General features: G+C 39.9%; 1 protein-coding gene across 3 annotated transcripts in view; it reads left to right on the forward strand.

Moving 5' to 3' along the window:
• Positions 1-5,469, forward strand: part of ppp3ca (protein phosphatase 3, catalytic subunit, alpha isozyme) — a 291,143-nt gene extending 285,674 nt beyond the window's left edge. For 2 of the 3 annotated variants that reach the window (XM_078411513.1, XM_078411516.1), the window contains 2 exons: positions 2,404-2,451; positions 3,852-5,469. In XM_078411513.1, coding sequence (XP_078267639.1) covers positions 2,404-2,451; positions 3,852-4,036 — 233 coding nt within the window. In that variant the 3' untranslated portion in view covers positions 4,037-5,469. The remainder of the gene's footprint in view (positions 1-2,403; positions 2,452-3,851) is intronic. The other variant, XM_078411515.1, reaches the window with a different exon arrangement.
• The last annotated feature ends 17,000 nt before the right edge of the window (positions 5,470-22,469 follow it).

The following is a 22,469-nucleotide window of genomic DNA, read 5'->3' on the forward strand; positions in this document are numbered from 1 at the left end:
GGATTTGAGTTTAGGAGCAAGGATTGCAGTTGTACAGGGCCCTGGTAAGACCACACCTGGAGTATTGTGGGCAATCTTTGTCTCCTAATTTGAGGAAGGACATTATTGCTATTGAGGGAGTGCAGCATAGGTTCACCAGGTTAATTCCCGTGATGGCGGGACTGACATATGATGAAAGAATGGGTTGGCTGGGCTTGTATTCACTGGAATTTAGGATAAGAGGGGATAGAATACGTTAGAGGGGATAGAAAACGTATAATTTTATACGTTTCTTATAGAAACGTGTAAAATTATAAAAGGACTGGACAAGCTAGATGCAGGAAAAATGTTCCCAATGTTGGGGGAGTCCAGAGCCAGGGGCCACAGTCTAAGAATAAAAGGAATGCCATTTAAAACTGAGGTGAGTAAAAACGTTTTCACCCAGAGTTGTGAATTTGTGGAATTCTCTGCCACAGAAGGCAATGGAGACCAATTCTTTGGATGAATTTAAAAGAGAATTCAAAACCTATTTCTACTCCCTCGCGTTTGAGGCCCTCTGAGGGGGTGCTGTGAACTGTTTATGTATGTGTTGTTATGTTTGTGTGCCATTGTATGTTCGTTCTTAGTACCTGCACTGATGTACAGCACTTTGGTCAACATGGGTTGTTTTTAAATGTGCTATACAAATAAGATTGACTTGACTTGACTTGAGAGTTAGATAGAGCTCTCGGGGCTAGCGGAATCAAGGGACATGGGGAGAAGGCGGGCACGGGTAATTGATTGTAAATGTTCAGCCATGATCACAATGAATAGCGGTTCTTGGATCTTGGTCCTCCAAAATATTCCAAATGGAATTTAAACTAGGGGTGGTGGCTCAAAAGACCAAATGGCCTCCTCCTGCACCTATTTTCTATCTTTCTATGGATCTTATAGAAACACTTAAAATTCTTAAAGGATTGGATAGGCTGGATGAAGGAAAAAATGTTCCCGATGATGGGTGAGTCCAGAACCAGGGGTCACAGTTTAAGAATAAGGGGTAGGACATTTAGAACTGAGATGAGGAAAAACCTTTTCACCCAGAGAGTTGTGAATCTGTGGAATTCTCTGCCACAAAAGGCAGTGGAGGCCAATTCACTGGATGTTTTCAAGAGAGAGTTAGATTTAGCTCTTAGGGCTAAAGGAATCAAGGGATATGAGGAAAATGCAGGAACGGGGTACTGATTTTAGATGATCAACCATGATCATATTGAATGGCGGTGCTGGCTCGAAAGTCTGAATGGCCTACTGCTGCATCTATTTTTCTATGTTTCTATGTTTCTATCTGTGTTAAATTTGCATGTTCTCTGTGCAACTTGCCTGCATTTCCCCTGGTTGCTCATGTTTCCACATCCCAAAGACATGTCGGTTGGTAGGTTTATTGGTCATTGTAAATTGTCCAAGTGTGTAGATCAGTGCTAATAACTGCAGTAGTTGGATCAACATCAATTGATGTGCGGAGAATAAAAAAGGATGAGAGCAAATGGGTGCTTGATGGCTGGGATAGACTCAGTGAGTCAAAGGGCCTTGTTTCCATGATGTATGATTCTATGACTGAATGTGTACATCAGATCGTATACTTGAGGAAGTACATGATTTTATGCATTATACAAAATTAGTAATAGATGGTTACCTCTTAATAGAAATCAACAGAAAATTATGATTTAGTACAAAATCAGAATACTACAAATGCTGGAAATCTAAAATAAAACTATAAAGTGCTGGAAATACTCAAAAGTCAGGCGGAGTCCATGGGGAGAACTGAAAATTTTGATAACTATGTTTATCTCTCGGGGGAATTTCCAGTATTTTTACTATTTATTTAGTTTTCAAATATTAATTTTCAATATTGCTCACTACAAGAAGATTGAGTTGCACTACCATATGTCACCGAAGCAGATATATTTCCACAAAAAAATATATATATCTGTTTTCAGGTCGATATAATTATAATATTTACATCTGTTTAAATTCCATACGTTGCACTATTGTATCTCAATAATGTCTGGTTTTACAGTATGTATTCAATAGATGAAAATGAACTTTACATTTTATATCCATAGTCTATGAATCCTTCTGTCCCATGAACTGCCTCAAGGTCATTTAATATTCTTGTATCATAATACCATTTAATCCTAAGGTTATCCATTCCGTTATAAATAATGGGTTCTCGTCGATTTTGTCCATATCCCTTTATAAGCACAAGAATGTGGCTCCATTTTTGTTGAAACTATATTAATGCTATATTTTTAATGTAGTATATATGCAATTGCCATTCCCACAATGTGCTCAGTGGGGCCTCCTGTTTTCAACATGTTGCTGTTGCTGCACTGAAAACCCTCTCAATTTTCTCATTCATTTTGCATGCAACCCTTCTCTTCTCTTCAGCTACTGTTGAGGCTATTGAGGCCATTGAGGGTGTTGAACCTCATGAAGGTAATATGGGGCATTCCTGTATTTGTCGTGATAGACTTTAGTGGTGTTATTTTATTTCACAAACATCCTTCAGGTTCTATGGTAACAGCCATGGGCGTAAATAGGTTTATTAATCTTGAAGAAACAGGTTGAAAAAAATAAGAAAGAACTGACTGGTTGAATTTTCAACTTGGAATTATATTTTTAGTTTAATTAATCTCTCGTTGAAAAAGTAGACCAGTGGATAATTTTTCACTTTGCCATATTTACGCCTATGAAAGTAGAAAGTGAGCTACCTGCCATAACCGTGACTTACTGCAGCTTTAACAAGCTCCATCATTTATGTGTCTTGATTCTTTTTATTATTTAGCTCCAGTTGCACAGTTTGTTCTTGTTGACTTCTAAATTTAACAGTAGAGTGCTGTGAAGTACAGCTGATCAATTTGTCCAGGTAGCCAAGCATTCATCCCCAAAGATATGTTTGCAGTACACAAGAGCAAAAACAACAACTGTTGGCTAAGTGGTTGTCTGGTGACTGGTGATGTTTGTTGTGCAGAGGAACAGCAGTGCTCCTCAAACTCTTGCAGGTTGCAAGAGTTTGCTTTCTTTTTATTTCAATTTCCTTTTGAAGGTCTTGTAATTTTTTTTGCCATGTTTTATGACATTGACCTTTGACTGTCCCCATGGAGATTGTCTTCTTTGGATTGATCCAAAATATTCATGCACAAGAAAACACCACCTTCAGAGACAGAAAGTTTGTGGGACAGGCAAAGTGTTCAGTCATGTTTCATATGTAGGAGTTATCATCCAATTGCTAACTAAAACTTTAAGTTCCAGAAGTATGCAAGAATGACTGCTCTGCTGCGCTAGATATTTGTCAATGTTGCCAGCTGTTTATAGTTTCACTATGGATAGTTGTAAAATGTCATTACACGTTTAGATTCATGAGCACTAAATATGCTGAATTGCTGGATTGGTTTGCAGGAAAAGCTGATGGCATTTAGCAACAAAAATGTTATGCAAATGAAGCAAAATGTATAGTAAATAACCCAAAAAAGTGATTGATGCTGAATTAAAAAATATATATCCTTGCAGTTTATTGATCACAGGGCACTAATCAATAAAACTACAAATTCCTTGTAGTTTTATTGATCACAGGGCCCATCTGAGCATCCACTGTTACATCAGCAGAAGATCTGGCAAAAAGGTCTCAGAGAACCAACATCTCCATATCAATCAGGATAACTTTTGTGGACTATCAGCCACAAATTCATTTTCGACAAAGTGAAACTAAGTATTGATCAGGCAGGACTTTCATTTTTACACATATGTGATTGTAATAATAGAATCTGGAAATTAATTATCTTTTTCTCTCTTTTTATCTGCTTTTTGACTTTCCCGAAACAATAACCTAATTCTAGCCATCCGAGGATTTACACCTCAGCATAAAATTAATAGTTTTCAAGAAGCAAAAGGCCTGGACCGTATCAACGAGAGGATGCCACCTCGAAGAGATGCAGTATCCAATTCTGGCATTGTTCATTCAACCGGGAAAATGAATATGTCCGAGTCAAATGGGACAGATGACAACAGCAACATACAGTGACCTGCTTTTAAGACTTCAATATCTCTGCAGTTGTACTGTGTCAACTGTTTGGTGTTCCAGCCTCTGATATCCACAACAGCACACTGCTCATTCAGAAGCAAACAGTTTGAATAAATTTATAACAAAGAAAACACAAAGCCCCATAACTTCCACTCAGAAAATTAGTGTTAGAAAGCTGGAAACCTTAGCCATCTTGTTTAGAGGGACTGCCATCAGTGCTTATAGACAAGGTGAGACTAAACGCATGTTATTTATTAAGGCGTGCTCTGAGGCTGTTCAGTTGTTTACTTATTTTCACTAATGAAAGCAAGGGTAGACATTTACAAAGATCTCTTGTAAACTTGGGTAAATTGTTTCACATTGATACATCCAACGGTGCATTTGAGAAACAGCACCAAGCATTTCAAAACTGTTAAAAGTAAAATGTTTCATGCATAAATATAGTTATATGATTAATATAACTTAATTTAAAATACAAGTTTTGCTACTAGTATTACAATTCTGGAATTATATAAGTCTTAGAAAAACAAATTTGAAGTTGCAAAATATTTCAAATGCCATATACCAAATGATTCTGTTTTGTATAAAATTCCCTGCCCGACTTCTGTGTATTTGGATGCTATCAAGTCTGTTTGATGATAATCTAATATCCGATCATGTTGCTTGTAACTGGAATCTAAATTACTGGTATTGTTTTGTTGCTAAGTTCTGACATAAACTAACTAGGTTTTTGCTTGTCACTTGCTTGTAATAACAATTACAAAAGGCACGGTATTTTTTTGTAAAGTAATTAACGTGCACCACTATAGTGCCAGAATTAGGATTTGTACAGCATCTGTAGAATGCATTTATGCATGTGATTAAGTTTCTTAACAATATGTGGAGCTATATTTGTGCTGTGTTTAAAAAAAAAATCTGCCTGTGTTGTATTCTTACTTGCTTTCTCTCTGCAGAATTGGTAAGGCTTTTGAGTTATTGCAAATGGTGTACAAACATTGAAGTTACTTTGACAGTTGAAACTATTTGTATTTTTTAATTTCTTTGTGTGTAAAGGAGTGGCTGATAGCACGAATGAGCATATTCAGTGAAACATTGACTAGTCCAAAGCAACATGTTTGGTTGCCAATGCATGAGAGCATGGGTATCAAAACTGTTAAATTAATTAAGGCACAGTGTGGTGCCTCACTAAAAGTTAAAGTTAAGCATATTATCCATTTTCTTCCACCTTTTGTTATCGTTTGCTTTGTCAAAGCGTGAAAACTTTTTGAAGATTTTCATGAATCTGATCTTGTAATTCCTCTTGTAATTTTCTCATCTGGAACCCAAGGCTTCACATTTAACTTGTTATTTGAAACACTGACATTGTAAGCATGTCCTCTGGAAACTCAAAAACACTTTTTTACTATTCAATAAAATGTGCATGAACCCATCAATTTCTTGAAAATACTGTTTTATAAAGTCATAAATAAAATTTTATGCACTGGAATAATAAGTAGGCAACTATAATTGCAACAGTAAACATTGTATATTACAGCCCATGCTGTTAAATTAATCATATTGCAGTGCTACAGAACTACTAAATGCCTTTGGAAAATCTAGGTAATCACACTTTCCTAATCAGATGTTGAAGGGATTTCATTTACAATTCCAAGTTAGAGGGCAATATCAGCATGCATCCATCCATAAGTTCCTCCTTGATCAGTCTTGCTAAATGTGAAATATATCGTTGGTTGTGCTTACTACTCTGCTTCCAAAATAGACTTCAATGGTACCAAATTTCAGAGATTAGTATCACATATTTAGCAATACCAAATGAGGATAAATATTGATGGGCACCTGGTAATAAATTGTTGATAACAGTTTATAAAACAAAAATTCACAACTTTGCGTTTCTGTAACTCAGTGTTCCAATCTATATAGTTATTTTATGTTTGCGTCTCATTACTTAAAGTTGCTGCATTGTGATTTGAATTCATGGAGCAATCAATAGGCACATTGTGTTTTGCTGGAACGCAGGTGTGAAATGTCGCAATGTTTCACTCAGTTTTAATTTTGAGCTTTTATTGTTTTAGAAACATAGAAAAATAGGTGCCATTCAGCCCTTCGGCCCTTCGAGCCAGCACCGCCATTCAATATGATCATGGCTGATCATCTAAAATCAGTACCCCGTTCCTGCTTTTTCCTCATATCCCTCTATCCCTAAGAGCTAAATCTACCTCTTTCTTGAAAACATCCAGTGAATTGGCCTCCACTGCCTTTGGGTGCAGAGAATTCCACAGATTCACAGCTCTCTGGGTGAAAAGGTTTTTCCTCATCTCAGTCCTAAATGGCCTGCCCCCTATTCTTAAACTGTGACCCCTGGTTCTGGACTCCCCCAACATCTGGAAAAAATTTCCTTTATTTATACAACTGATTCTATTGGTGCAATTCTCTTTGGTGGATTTGCCCAATTTTTTTCGTTTGATTTATATTTCCTGTCCCAGAAATCATGATGTTTGCGAGTCAACGATTTGTGTTACCATTTGGGCCTTAACAAAGTTAACATTGTGAAAACTGTGTTCACTTTATCAGGTTATATTTACAAAAGAAGACTAACGTTCAATTATGAACAAATCCCTGAAAGTGTTTAATCAGAGTGAACTTGCCAGTAATAAATTTAATAAGCCTGCATCTCACTGTTACGTTGTTTATCAAATTATCAGGCCACTGCTAAGATGATATTTTGAATTTGTGTTCAACTCTTTGGATTTCCTTCATTTAAAGGAACATTAGACAAGAATTGAATTTTATGAGCAAGTATTTTCACCAGAAAACCTGTTACATGTCATGTGATAGGAGTAGAATTAGGCCATTCAGCCCATCAAGTATACTCCGCCATTCAATCATGGCTGATCTACCTGTCGCTCCTAACCCCATTCTCCTGCCTTCTCGCCATATCCACTGACAACCGTACTAATCAAGAATCTAAATACTAAGAGCAATGATTGGAGACTTGTCTTTCAAAATGCAATAGACGAGTAGATATTTTAAAACTGCTCAGCTGATCATGTCAAATTCTAAAACAAAATTTAACTTGTTTAATACTAATGATATATTACGTGTGTGTTTCTAAAGAGTTCATAGTTTATTGGAACCATTTTGCTTTTTAAGTACTTTTGAATTTGATTCCCTCAACTAAAAGGATGCCGTTAATAGCTCTCTAGAGAATAGTTTTCCACCTTTACATCTAATCTGCACCAAGCATTCCCAGCTCAGGAATAGCAGAGCTGTGATATGCATTTATTGGCTCCACACCATCAAAAACAATGCTTACCCTGTTCCAACAATCCATTTCCCAAAGCAGTAATACGAGACCTTTTTGTTTCTCATGTCTGTTTTAGTGTTGTGAAGTTACGTCGATTAGGAATTGTCAACAAAACTTTGCAAGCTCATTTTAAAAGGCGGCAAAAAAAGAAATAAAAGAACCATGGCAGAAACAATTATGCACAAATTTTGAAAATTAACACTGAGTTCTATGAGAAATATGTGCAAAAGCACATCAGTTGCATTTGCAATGTTCACTTGAGATGCTGTGCAGGTATTTGGTTTCCAGAGGCCCATTATTGTTTCATCAAATTTCTTTTTTGTTAGCAATACACACTATGTAACATTTTTGAAATACATTCAGTTTGCGTACAGGTTAACAAAGGAACCGCCTTTCCTTAATTTCAGTGTTTGCTTAAGAACGGACATTTATTATCATCTTGAATTAGTTCCATTGTTAAAGTCAATACACAACCAAAGTAAACCAGAGGGCAATAAGGTTAATTGTTGCCTGGGAAACCTTTGCCAGTTTATCCTGTTGCCAAGCCATCATGGTTTTTAGTGGGAACACCATGTACAAGGGTTTGTGTATTTAAGGCGGACAAAAAATTATCTCATTCCCATTAGTGCAATTTCAGGAACTTGCAACATGCCCATAGTTCTTAAAGCAGAAGTGAGCAGTGAACAGGATTGGCAGCAGAGCAACTATAACAGGGCATCCTGGTTAAAAAGGTAGACAGTAGAATGGATATCTCACACTGGTTGAACACCTTTTTTAAAAGTATGTTTAATACAAGTAGATTGTCTCAGGTAAAACAATTATTCAAGCTCCTTGGGTACATAGCGTTGAGTATGTGGACCTTCTGCAAGTAGTCTCACGTTATTTGCTTGTTCTGGAAATTATGGTCTTAACTTCATGTTAAATTGTGGAGAACTGAGTGTCATTTGATAGCAGCTCTCTTAAAGCATTAGGAAACCTGCAATATGGGCAAATTCATATCCCTGCATTGTCTCATGCTTTTGACTCAAGGAAAATTATGTGCAATTGCTCCTGCAGGGAGATCATCTATAATGCTCTGAATGCAACAGTGAACTGTAACTTGCAATGTATTGCTGATAACATCAGCTGCAGTCTGGAATGATCTGAAGGGTGCCTTGCTAGAGCTCTTCCCACAGAAGGCGACAGATCTCTCCAACAACTGAAAGTCTTTGCTTCCATATGCATTTGTTCATGTTCATAAGTCGTAGGGACAGAATTAGACCATTTGGCCCATCAAGCCTACTCTGTCATTCAATCATGGCTGATCTATCTTTCCCTCTCAACCCCATTCTCCTGCCTTCTCCCCATAACCCCTGATACCTGTACTAATCAAGAATCTATCAATCTTCACCTTTAAAAAATCCATTGACTTGGCCACCACAGCCTTCTGTGCCAATGAATTCCACAGATTCACCACCCTCTGACTAAAGTAACTGGTGTTGAATAAGGAAGAGCCCAAATGCACATCTCTTAGCCTAAGAAGACTAGGCTGACCTTCATGCAATGGGGTAGGCTGAGATTGTGGTAAATTAAATCAATGTTTGGCAGAGTTTCTTTACAGCTAGTCCACTGATTGGAAGTAGGAGTGGGTTACTGGCCCTTGTGCTTTCTGTTATTGAATCAAATCCTGGCTGATCTTTCTATCGGTGCTGCTTTCCCTCACCACCCATTTACCTATGTAACCTTAATATCTAGAAATCTGTTTCTCTGTGTAAATGAATGGTCATATTCCTCTGCTATCTTGAGTAGAGAGTTCCAAATGTTCACAATCTTCTAGGTAGAGAAATTTATTCTTGTTTCTGCCCTGAATGGCCAATCCCTTCAAATCGAGTCTGTGATCACCTAGTTCTAGAGGGAATTTCCAAAGGGAATTTCAACTCCTAATCTTCCTTATTAATCCGTATTTATTCCTTAAAGAGCAGGAGGCTGAGAGGGGATGTTATAGAGGTGTATAGAATCATGAGCGGATTTGATAGGGTGAATGAAGTCTTTTAATCAGGGTAGGGAAATCAAGAACCAGAAGATGCAGGTTTAAAGTGAGAAGAGCAAGATTTAATAGGAACCTGAGGGGCAACTTTTTCTCTCAGAGGTTGGTGGATATATGGAACAAGCTGCCAGAGGACGTAGTTGAGGCAAGTGCTATAACAGCATTTAAAAGACACTTGGACAGATACCCACCTGGTCCAGCCAGGTATCAAGTACTTTTAGACTTTAGAGATACAGTGCAGAAACAGGTCCTTCATCCCACTGATGAGTCTGTGCCGACCAGCAATCACCCGAACGTTATCCTACACACTAGGGACAATTTTAAAACATACCGACTAATTAACCTACAAACTTGTATGTGTTTGGAGTATGGGAGAAACCGATGCACCCAGAGAAAACCCACGTGATCATGGGGAGAATGTACAAACTCCCAACAAACAGCACCCGTGGTCAGGATTGAACCTGTGTCTCTGACGCTGTACGGCAGCAACTCTACCGCTGCCCCACTGTGCCATCCTACCTGCCTATACTAAATTCAGCATTTAGCCTGTAATGCTTCAAACATTTATAAACTAAATTCAGCATTATGCCACGGTGCTTCAAACATTTATAAACATACTTCTTAAATGTGAGATTACCTGTCTCTACTTTCCTCTTAAACAGCGTGTTCAGATTTCCACCACCCTTTAATAAATCTTGATATCATTTATAAATCTTCAATCTTTACTTTAAACTCAGGCCATCTTGTTTTAGACATTTCTTACTATCTACAGTATCTATGCCACTCATAATGTTGTATACCTTAATTAGGTCTCCTCCCACCCCCAAGGAAAACAAACCCAGCCTATCCAGTTCCTCTTCTTAGCTGAAATACTCTATCCAAGGTAAGAACCTGGTGAATCTCCTTTCCCTTGCAATTATATCATTTAGTCTAGTGACCAGAACTGCACACAGTACTCCAGACATGGTCTTTTATATAGTTGTACCATAGCCTTCTTGCTCTATGCCCTGGCCAATGAAAGCAATATCCTGTATACCTTCTCAGCAACCTTATCAGTCTGTGTTGCCATTTTCAAGGATCCTTGGATATGGGGAGAAGGCAGGAACGGGGTACTGATTGAGAATGATCAGCCATGATCACATTGAATGGCGGTGCTGGCACGAAGGACCGAATGGCCTACTCCTGCACCTATTGTCTATTATCTATTGTCTATTGTCTACCTCAAGATCTCTCTGTTGCTCAGAAATTCCATCTACTGTTGCTTTTCCCATTCTGCAGCATAGACTACCATCCTGACTTTCAACGACAACGCTAATTTTACTTTTTATGTATGTATCAAAGCTTTTACAGGCACTTTTATGATCTTTTACAGCAGCATCAGTGGAAACAGAAGAACTAATATTACAGGTTGAGGACTTTAGGTAAGATAACAAAGGCCCACCTCATTGAAGGGCAACATTTTGCTGAGACCTCGGCCATGGGCTATCAGAAAAGCCTTTTGGGCGAAGATTGGGAATGCTTATTAAAGCTTGTGCACAGCTTGAAACGAAGAAGTACAACTCCATCCTGCCTCAAGGCTTTGCACAGAAGGAGCTGTGCAAGCTGCAATGGTAATGGTTTCTGCTGCAGCCCACTACTGAAATGGAGAGTTGAAGTGGCTGTTATCTTGGCCTTGGTGCCTATTTCCAAAAATACAGGATATTGGCCTTGACTCCATTAATAGTATATCGACCGTCCTTTCTCATGCTGTAAATACTTTAACAGTATATTGGCTGATATTGCATATCTAGTGGTCCCAGTACCACAATGTTGAAGGTCATCCTTCAGGGTACACTGGCACATCAGAAGATAAGCTTGATACAAAATGCTGGCGTAACTCCGTGGGACAGGCAGCACCCCTGGATAGAAGGAATGAGTGACGTTTCGGGTCAAGCCCCTTCTTCAGACTCAGATTTCCATGTGGCTCCCATAGGAAGAATGGTTCTTATGAAATTGGGATTATGTATTGATGTATTTTTGTCAATGCTGGTTTATAATCGTGATAACTGCGAGTGACCCAGTTACACCTTAAAAGCCTCTCAATTTATAGATACTGTTCTTCCTGTGAAACATTGTTTCCAATTTATCAGGGTGTTTATTACATTGAAACTGCCCATTTTCCAATGGATGATTTTTACCCAAGGGTTGTCCATATACCCCCACTGACACATGCTTCACCTAATGTCCAAAGCTGTTTATAACCACGAGGGGAATAGATTGGTCCTTCTCCCAGGGTAGGAGAATCCAGAGCTACATGGCATAGATTTAAGGTGAGAGACAAAAGATTTAATAGGAACCCGAGGAGCAACTTTTTCACACAGAGGGTGCAGCGCATACAGAGAGAGCTGCCAGAGGAAGTAGTTGAGCCAGGTGCAATGGCAATATCTAAGAGACATTTGGACAGGTACATGGATAGGCAAGGTTTAGAAGGATGTGGGACAAACACGGGCAAATGGAACTAGCTTAGGTGAGTTATGTTGGTTCACATGGACGAATTGGGTCAAAGGGCCTGTTTCCATGCTGTGCAATTCTATTTGACCCATGTCACTTACTGAACATCATTTCCTATTCTCCAGTAAATTCCACATAAATCTGGCCCTGTTTTTTTTCCACATTTCCATCTATAGGCCATTGGTGGGCGGATACATGGCAGATGCAGTTTAATGTAGATAAGTGTGAGGTTATTCACTTTGGAAGTAAGAATAGAAAGGCAGATTATTATCTGAATGGTGTCAAGTTAGGAGGAGGGGGAGTTCAACGAGATCTGGGTGTCCTAGTGCATCAGTCAATGAAAGGAAGCATGCAGGTTCAGCAGGCAGTGAAGAAAGCCAATGGAATGTTGGCCTTCGTAACAAGAGGAGTTGAGTATAGGAGCAAAGAGGTCCTTCTACAGTTGTACCGGGCCCTGGTGAGACCGCACCTGGAGTACTGTGTGCAGTTTTGGTCTCCAAATTTGAGGAAGGATATTCTTGCTATGGAGGGCGTGCAGCGTAGGTTCACTAGATTAATTCCCGGAATGGCGGGACTGTCGTATGTTGAAAGGCTGGAGCGATTGGGCTTGTATACACTGGAATTTAGAAGGATGAGGGGGGATCTTATTGAAACATATAAGATAATTAGGGGATTGGACACATTAGAGGCAGATAACATGTTCCCAATGTTGGGGGAGTCCAGAACAAGGGGCCACAGTTTGAGAATAAGGGGTAGGCCATTTAGAACGGAGATGAGGAAGAACTTTTTCAGTCAGAGGGTGGTGAAGGTGTGGAATTCTCTGCCTCAGAAGGCAGTGGAGGCCAGTTCGTTGGATGCTTTCAAGAGAGAGCTGGATAGAGCTCTTAAGGATAGCGGAGTGAGGGGGTATGGGGAGAAGGCAGGAACGGGGTACTGATTGATAGTGATCAGCCATGATCGCATTGAATGGCGATGCTGGCTCGAAGGGCTGAATGGCCTACTCCTGCACCTATTGTCTATTGTCTATTGTCTATTGGTGTCCATTTAAAGACATTAAAGCCAAGGCCTCCCTTTTAATATAGCTACATGATTGCTCTGCAGGACTTTGTCCAATATTTTTCAGATTAATTCAAACCCCTGACAATTTTATTCATTTGACTCAAAGTACGTTTCGACTCCCTCTTCCCAGATTTTTTTAATGAGGTGTACATTCTTTGCCAATATTCTCTTTGACAGCATTTATTTTCATCCTCAACTTGTCTATTTAATTTAGACAGGTGCTGTTTCATTTTTTTTTCAATTCTTTTCATTTTTCTTTCTTTATCAGGTCTCATCTTGTCTTTGTTGCTCCGAACATAGACTTCTATTTCTTCCTCAGTTCACATGCATGACCCAGTTTTGAATCATCATTGTCTTTTTAGTTCCCGGTATTATTTGGCCTTTACGTGTTTATTTTATTAATCAAATTGACTTTTCTTAACATTGGAATTTTTGGATATCTTCTATCATCATCATGGCTTGAATAGCAATAGCACTTGTGTGATTGGCATAATGGATGCAGAAAGAACTAAAAATAAATATTATGTTCAAAATTATGCAAATTATGCAAATTATGCAAATTGTGTTATTGCAGAATACCAAGACTTAGCTTATATCTTGCATTAACACTTAATTTATTACATTTGCAGGATAAAGTTGACAATGAAACCTCTATAACTATAATAAACAATAACCTGATAGAGCATCACTTACAATTAAAGATAGACATATATGAAATTATAGGAGCAGCGATAGGGTAGACAGTCAGAATATTTTTCCCAGGGTGGAAATGACAAAGACTAAGGTCATAGCTTTAAGTTGAGGAGGGACAAAATTTAAAGGGTATGTGTGGGGCAAGTTGTTTCCACCTAGGGTCAGCTTGGGTGCCTGGAACGCATTGGTGGAGGCAGATACAATAGTGGCGTTGAAGCAGCTTTTGGATAAGTACATGGATATGCAGGGAATGGAAAGATATGGATCACGTGCAGGCAAATGAGAGTAGTTATCTTTGTATCATGTTCACCACAGACACTGTGTGCTGAAGAGTCTGTTCCTGTGCTCCGTTCCAATTATACAACCTAACCTTCAATGAAAGTAAAACATATCAGCTGGTTACCATAAATTCCTTGATGGGAGGAGGTTCAGAAGTAATTCAAAGCCATTGGTGTCATATTGAATATCATCTCATCCACAAGAATAGTTTTTTGTCTTACTATTAAAAGTTGCATCAAAAGAAAATGTCATCACATATTCTACTCAGAAATGATCTACTCCAACTTATCACGACTTCACTAAATGGGCCCATACTGTCATGGCAATAGATTCTCCTTTGGATAGAGGTTGGATCTGTTTCCATCCTTCTCAGAAGGTTAAAAGTACATTCAGTTCTTTCCCATTTAATTCCCATTCTATTTTGTTCAGCTTTTATTTTGTTGAAGCAAGTTCCGGTTTACGTATTAAACTTTGGGCAACTCTTGAATTTTCGAGAGACAGTTGCTTCGCAGGACAATGGCACACTGACTTATTTTCAGTCATGCACAATTGCGACACAATTGATATAACTGGAGGTTTTGGCATCTATGAATACATCACAGCCGAACAATGACAAAGTCTGGATGATGTTCTGCTCACATCCACCTGTGACACCCACTGGGCCCTTGGAAGTTTAAGTTGAGACCATCAGAATGAATGAAACATTTCTCAGCATTTTTGCCCTTTAAGCTGGTTCATTTCCAGTGAAGAATCTTTACTTGATCGTTCTTCTGTTTTTATTAAAATCTTGTAATTGTTCATCTTGCACAATAGAATTTTCTTGCGGCAGTTGTGGAGGAGAATGTGAAGTGTTTTGTGGGGGACCTCCTACAGAATCAACTGAGATTTCCCATCTTGCAGCACTGAATTAATGTGTGAGAATTTTCTGAGTCAAAACAATTTCATTCCAATAATTATAATTGTGAGAATTTCTCAGAACATTTTACAATTTTGCTATAGCACACACACATTTCATCAAAAAAATTGGTTGAAATTGGTTTTCATTTGATGTCATTGTTTTTGATGGTTTTTCATGCTTTCAGGTCTAAAAATTTGATGACAGAACCAAGACATATTACAATACTTTAGCGGTGTAAAGCATGAATCATGCTATCTGTTGGGCACTGGACATTAATGGTAATTTTTTTTACTTGTGCTAACTTCTTCTTTATGGTCTTATGACTATGGGTGGACAGTCAGAACCTGTCAAAGACCAGAGGAAGACATTTTAAGATGAGAGGGGCAAAATTTAGAGCAGATGAACAGGGCAAGTTTTCTGCAGAGAGTGGGAGGTACCTGGAACTTGTTGTCAGGAGAGGTGTATGTGATAGTGGCATTTAAGAGGCTTTTAAACAAGCACATGGATGTACAGGGACTGGAGGGACATAGATCACGTGCAGGCAGAAGAGATTAGCTTAACCTGACATCGTGTTTGGCACAGACACTGTGGGCCAAAGGCCTGCACTCTTGTATGTATGTTCTATGTTTAGACTTTATTTTAATATTTGCAGCTTCTGCACCCAATCCTCATAAAGCTCTTTTAGTTTTCTTTTGGTCTGAGCAATTGGCATTATATCACCTTCTAGAAATAAAAAAATGGTGATGACTAAGCTAATGCCTCTCCATATCCCAACTTTAAAGTACTGCCTCAACTGCATCTAACTGTATGTAAGAGTTTCCCATTGAAAAAACAAACAGTAGTGCCCATGAAAAGAACAAACAACTGGACCAAAAAAAAGATACAAAGTGCTGGAATATCTCAGCAGTGTCTGGAGAACATTGGATAGGTGGCATAACATCTCCAGATATGCTATCTGACCTGCTGAGTTATTCCAATACATTGCATCTTGTTTTTTAAAAGTGCATTTGTAGGGGGGGACAAACAATGAACAATGGAGGACTCGGCGTGGGGAGACTGCCGTGAGGGAGAACAATGGAGGAGCCGGCATGCGGGGTCTGCCGGGAGGGGAGAACAAAGGAGGAGCCGGAGTGGGTACTTTGTAACTTTGTCAGCGCCGTATGTAACGACTATTTTCACTGTGCCTTGTCACATGTGGCAATAAAGTATTCCATTCCATTCCTTGTGTCTCACAACTAGACCAATTCAAACAATCTAGACAGTCAGTTGTCTGTCAATATTATAGACAATAGACAATAGGTGCAGGAGTAGGCCATTCGGCCCTTCGAGCCAGCACCGCCATTCAATGTGATCATGGCTGATCATTCTCAATCAGTACCCCGTTCCTGCCTTCTCCCCATACCCCCTGACTCAGCTATCCTTAAGAGCTCTATCTAGCTCTCTCTTGAATGCATTCAGAGAATTGGCCTCCACTGCCTTCTGAGGCAGAGAATTCCACAGATTCACAACTCTCTGACTGAAAAAGTTTTTCCTCATCTCCGTTCTAAATGGCCTACCCCTTATTCTTAAACTGTGGCCCCTGGTTCTGGACTCCCCCAACATTGGGAACATGTTTTCTGCCTCTAACGCAGTGGTTCCCAACCTTTCAAATATAGCGACCCATTTTAGAACAAGCAATCATGAAGCGACCCCAACCCTTAAAATATCTTATATATACATTCGGTTTTTGTACAACAAACTGCCATATATTGCGATTATTGAATTATAGATTATTTATTCATAAAAAATTCCAAAGCTCCTACAAACATTAATTAATTGCAAATCAATTCAAAATTGTTCGAACACACAAATTTCCACCGTTATGTAAAATATGTTTATGAACTGACTTTAATGAGACGGCTGGTATTGCAGTTTTTTAGCTAGCAATTCTATCCTGGGCTCCGTTGTCGATATGGCACACCTCAAGTCGTCTTCCAGATTTAATTTATTTCGGTATTTGTTTTTAAGGATGAGAAGTTGGGAGAATGCTGCTTCACATAAGTAAGTTGTTGGGAAGGGCAATAAATTCCTTATCGCGATTTCTGATATTACTGGGAATTTTTGGAAACTTTTTGCCCAAAATTCTTGTAGTTGCAATTCACCAAACCATGATTTAGCTTCAAAATTGTTTTTTAAGTCGATGAACTCTTCTTCTGCTGCTTCAGGGATATTAGATACATTGGCATTGAATGGGTTGATTGTAAGGGAGAAAGATTTGCAACATTCATCAGGAAAATAACTTCTTAATCGAACAGTAAGAATTTCCAAATGCTCTTGTATCAAGCTATATAAGTCATCGATGTTAATTTCATTTGCCGCTTCTTCAACAAATTGGACAAGTGTTGGGAACATGTATAATTTCTTATGGTTAATTTTGGTGATCCAGAGTTCCAATTTCATTTTGAAAGACGATATGTTTTCAGACAAAGATATTATCGTACTTTCCTTACCCTGTAATCCTGTATTAACACTATTAAATATCTCAAAAATGTCGACCAGGTATGCCAATTTGCACAACGTAAATTCATCCGTCAACAATGATTCATATTCGCTTGCATTTTGAGAATCGAGAAATATTTGAAGCTCTCCTCTTAATTCAAAAAATCTCTTCAACGCCTTTCCTTTCGAGAGCCATCTTACCTCTGTGTGAAATAATAGTGCTTCATGCGTTGATCCCAAATCCTCACATAAAACTTTGAAGAGCCGTGTTGCAAGTGGCCTTGATTTAACGACATTTACTGCTTTAATCACTCGGTTAAGCACTTCTTTCAATGGTTCAGGTAACGTCTTGGTAGCTAATACTTGTCGATGAATCATGCAGTGAGTCCCAATTACTTCTGGAGTCACTTTTTTAACCAACGATTGGAAGCCAGACTTACAGCCGAGCATTGCAGGTGCCCCGTCAGTACAAACTCCGCATAATTTCTTCCATTCAATTGAATGTTCATTAAAGAAATCATCAATTAAATCAAAAATATCAGCAGCAGTAGTTGAAGTTTGCAGAGGCTTACAACACAAGAATTCTTCTTTAATTTTTTCATTTTTATAATAACGAACATACACAAGAAGTTGTGCAAAGTTTGTCACATCAGTAGTTTCATCAAGCTGTATGCTGAACAGCCCAGTTGGAGTTTCTTTTAATTCTTGAATAATTTGGCATAAAATATCCTCGGACATATCTGTTATCCTTCGTTTTACCGTATTGTTTGACACGGATAGAAGCGATAATTTATTTACCGCTTCAGGACCGATCATGAGACGTACAATATCTTTGGTGCATGGAAAAATAAGATTCTCAGCTATTGTGTGTGGCTTTTTAGCACGTGCTATTCTTAATGCAACCGTGTATGAAGCTTCAATGGCGGCTACATTTTTGTTTTGAAATAATCCACTGCTATCAAGCCGGCGGCTTTTGACACCAACAACTTTTGCTTTAAAAAAGTCAATACTTTTATCTTTCAAATCAGGGTGCTTAGTTTCGAGATGTCTTTGAAGTTTAGCTGGTTTCATAGACTCATGAGCAAGAACTTCCAAACATACTACACACTGTGGTCTTTCCACACCTGCATTAACTATGTCAGTGAATCCCCATTTCAAGAAATCATCACTGTACTTTCTCTTTCTTACACTCATTTTTAAAGGGTTAAGAATCACTCGAACAAAACTAACTACGTGTCACTGCAAGCGCGCGTACAACACTAGGTAAGTGGGAGGAGCGACAGCGGTGGCGCGACCAAGACAAAACAGAAACCAAACATGTTCAATACTGGCTTGAGTGACAACACGTTGTGTTGAGTGACTTAGGGAACTGTTACATTTAGTTTCATAGTATGAATTTATATAACTATCTTAATATGCATTTCACCGTGTTTTATATAATATTCATATCAGCTCAAAATCATTTAACGACCCCATGGCATTGGTGTCGCGACCCCGTTTGGGGTCGCGACCCACAGGTTGGGAACCACTGCTCTAACGTGTCCAACCCCTTAATAATCTTATACGTTTCGATAAGATCCCCTCTCATCCTTGTAAGAATCATTGCTGGTTGTGTGCCTAAGAAAAAAATAATGAATCAGCTTGGCAGACTAAATGAAACCGGTTAACTTTAGTTTCACTTTGGCTTAGTGCTGGTCTGCTGAGATGTTTAGGCAGCTGTAACAGCAGCATTGTCGTCACTTGTCTCCTGATTGCACTATTTTTGCAACTTTGCCAGTAACTGCTCTCAGTAACTGCTGGGACATGAGTGAGAAACACCCCAGCAGCTCATTCATTTGAACAAAGAGTAACAATCAACCAATCTGAAGAAGGGTCCCAGCCTAAAATTTCAGCTATCCGTTCCCCACACAGATGCTGCTCGACCGCTGAGTTCAGTTTAGTTTAGTTTAGAGATACAGTGCGGAAACAGACCAGTTCACCGAGTCTGCATCGACCAGCGATCCTGCACAATCTTACACAATAGAGACAATTTACAATTTTTTATTCCAATCAACCTACAAGCCTGTACATCTTTGGAGTGTGGGAAGATATCAGAGCACCCGGGGGGAAACCCATGCGGTCACAGGGAGGAAGTACAAAATCTATACAGAAAGCACCGTGGTCAGGATCGAATCTGTGTCTCTGGCGCTGTAAAGCAGCAACTCTACCACTTGCATTATCAACCACTGTTGGTTTGACAGAGACACAAGAAACTGCAGATGCTGGAACACAAAGAGCTGGAGGAACTCAACCAGTCTGGCAACATCTGGGTAGTGAATGGACAAGTGACATTTTGAACCGGCACCCCATATTCTTTGCACCCACACCAACCCTTACCAGTTTTAACATTGTATGCAGAGTTTCAGCACCAGTTGCTTTTGACCGCCTGAACCAGCAGAGTGGTGAACGCAGCCCAGTCCTTCACTGGCTTGTCCATGCCTTCCATCCTGTTTATCTTCACACTCTTGGAAGGAACTGCAGATGCTGGTTTAAACCGAAGATAGACACACAAAGCTGCATCTCTGGAGAGAATGAATGGGTGACATTTTGTCATCGTCTATATCTCTCGTTTCCCTTATCCCTAACCAGTCTGAAGAAGGGTCTCGACCCGAAACATCACCCATTCCTTCCCTCCAGAGATGCTGCCTGTCTTCATGCTGGACTCATCATGCCATTTACTGTTGTATTTATCATTACTGTATGTAAACTGTTTATTCTGTGAGCTTCATACAAACAAGGAACTTTATTGCTCCTTGGTGCAGAGAATGAACAAATCTGAACCTGATTGTCAGGTTAGTGCTTCTGATGGCTATCAAGGAAGGTAGATGTGTGTTTCATGATAAGCGGGGAAAATGCTCACTGGATAGCTGATAGACTGGGATGGACTGGAAGTATCACCAGGGATGCCTGGCACACTGCTCATTCTCCTCTCTCTGTGTTGGAAGGATCTGCAGATGCTCTTTTACACCATAGATAGGCACAAAATGCTTGAGTAACACAGCGGGTCAGGCAGCATCTCTGGAAAAAAGGAATAGGTGACATTTCTGGTCAAGATCCTTCTTCAGACTCAGGGGAGAGCTCTCCCAGCTTTTCACTCTTCTACCTACTGGAGGGGATATAGGAGCTTGAAAATCTGGATATCCTGACAAAAGAACATCTTCCCCACAGCTCTCGGACTCCTGAACCAGTGACCTCTTTCAAAGAAAGGTCTTTGATCAAACTTTACTGGCTTTATCTTGCACTAAACGTTATTCACATTATTGCCTTTATCATGTATCTGTACATTGTGGATGGCTCGATTGTAATCATGTATTGTTTTTCCATTGAGTGGTTAGCACGCAACAAAAGGTTTTCACTGTACCTCGGTACACGTGACAATAAACTAAACTCAACCTACTTCCATGAGGTGTTGCCACATATTCTTAACTCTACCCTATTCATTTAATTTCTCATTGTACTTTAGTTTATTTTGCACCACTACAGATTGTACTACAAGCTTTGCACAATGCTGTTGCTTTGTACCACTGTTATATGTATTAATGTACAGACACCACACATTTCACTCGGGGGTTTTGTGCTTAAAATTCAGCACGTAATTCAAAAACCCGTAAATAAAACATATATCCGACTACACTGTCAGTTATTCCAGAAATACCAGTGCATATATCATGCTTTGGTATTAAAGGCACAAGTTTAGTTTAGTTTATTATTGTCATGTGTACCAGGTACAGTGAAAAGCTTTTTTGTTGCATGCTACTCAGTCAGCAGGAAGGCTACATACATGATTACAATCAAGCCGTCCACAATGTACAGACACAGAATAAAGGGAATAGCGTATGGTACAAAATAAATTCCAGTAAAGTCCGATTAGAGATATTCTAGGATCAGCAGTGGACCTCTTGTGGCAGTAGGTGAACTGCAGTGGACTGGGTAGAGGCCGCTGGGTAGACTGGACTTAATCCGTTCCATATATGACCAGCCTCTCAAAGCGCTTCATGATGATGGATGTCGAGGTCACTGAACAGCAGTCGTGAAGACATGCAATCTTGCTTTTCTTCGGCACCGGGATGATAGTGATCTTCTTGAAGCAGGTGGGTACCTCAGAACAGAGCAGAAAGAGATTAAAGTGTCCATGAGCACTGCTGCTAGTTGGTCCCCACAGTTCCGAAGGACACGGCCAGGGACACCATCCCGGCCCTTTGCTTTCCGTGGGTTTACTCTCAGGAAGGGCAATCTAACCTCTGCAGCAGTGAAAGTGGGAAGAGGTACACTCGAGTGATGGGATGTCATCTCATCGTCCCCTTGGCCCTCTGCTCAAAGTGAACATGGAAAGTGTTACGGTCATCAGATGGGCCCGCACGACCACCAGCCATGTTGCCTGACCTCACTTTGCAGCCTGCAACCGCAGGAGATGCAACACCTGTCCCTTTACCTCCCCCCTCGACTCCATCCAAGGTCCCAAACAGTCTTTCCAGGTGAGGCAGAGGTTCACTTGCACCTCCTCCAACCTCATCTATTGTATCCGCTGTTCCAGATGTCAACTTCTCTACATCAGCGAGACCAAACGCCGGCATGGCGATCGTTTCGCTCAACACCTTCGCTCAGTCAGTCTTAACCAACCTAATCTCCCAGTGGCTGAGCACTTCAACTCCCCCTCCCACTCCCAGTCTGACCTTTCTGTCATGGGCCTCCTCCAGTGTCATAGTGAGGCCCATCGCAAATTGGAGGAACAGCACCTCATATTTCGCTTGGGCAGCTTGCAGCCCAGCGGTATGAACATTGACTTCTCTAACATTAGATAGTTCCTCTGTCCCTCTCATCCCCTCCCCCTTCCCAGTTCTCCCACTGTCTTTCTGTCTCCACCTATATCCTTTCTTTGTCCTACTCCCCCCCCCCCCCCCCCCCCACATCAGTCTGAAGAAGGGTCTCGACCCGAAACGTCCCCCTTTCCTTCTCTCCAGAGATGCTGCCTGACCCGCTGAGTTACTCCAGCATTTTGTGATACCTTGCAGCCTGTTATAGTATTCGGTTGCATTATTTCCGAATCACATAAACCAAACACCCCTAAAAGGCGAGATGCCTGGATTTCCTGATTGAGAATGATCAGCCATGATCACATCGAATGGTGGAGGAGACTCACTGTGATGGATGTTTCTTTTGTTTGGTG

This window comes from Rhinoraja longicauda, chromosome 14, assembly GCF_053455715.1.
Source record: "Rhinoraja longicauda isolate Sanriku21f chromosome 14, sRhiLon1.1, whole genome shotgun sequence".
In the NCBI taxonomy this organism is placed as follows: Eukaryota; Metazoa; Chordata; class Chondrichthyes; order Rajiformes; family Arhynchobatidae; genus Rhinoraja; species Rhinoraja longicauda.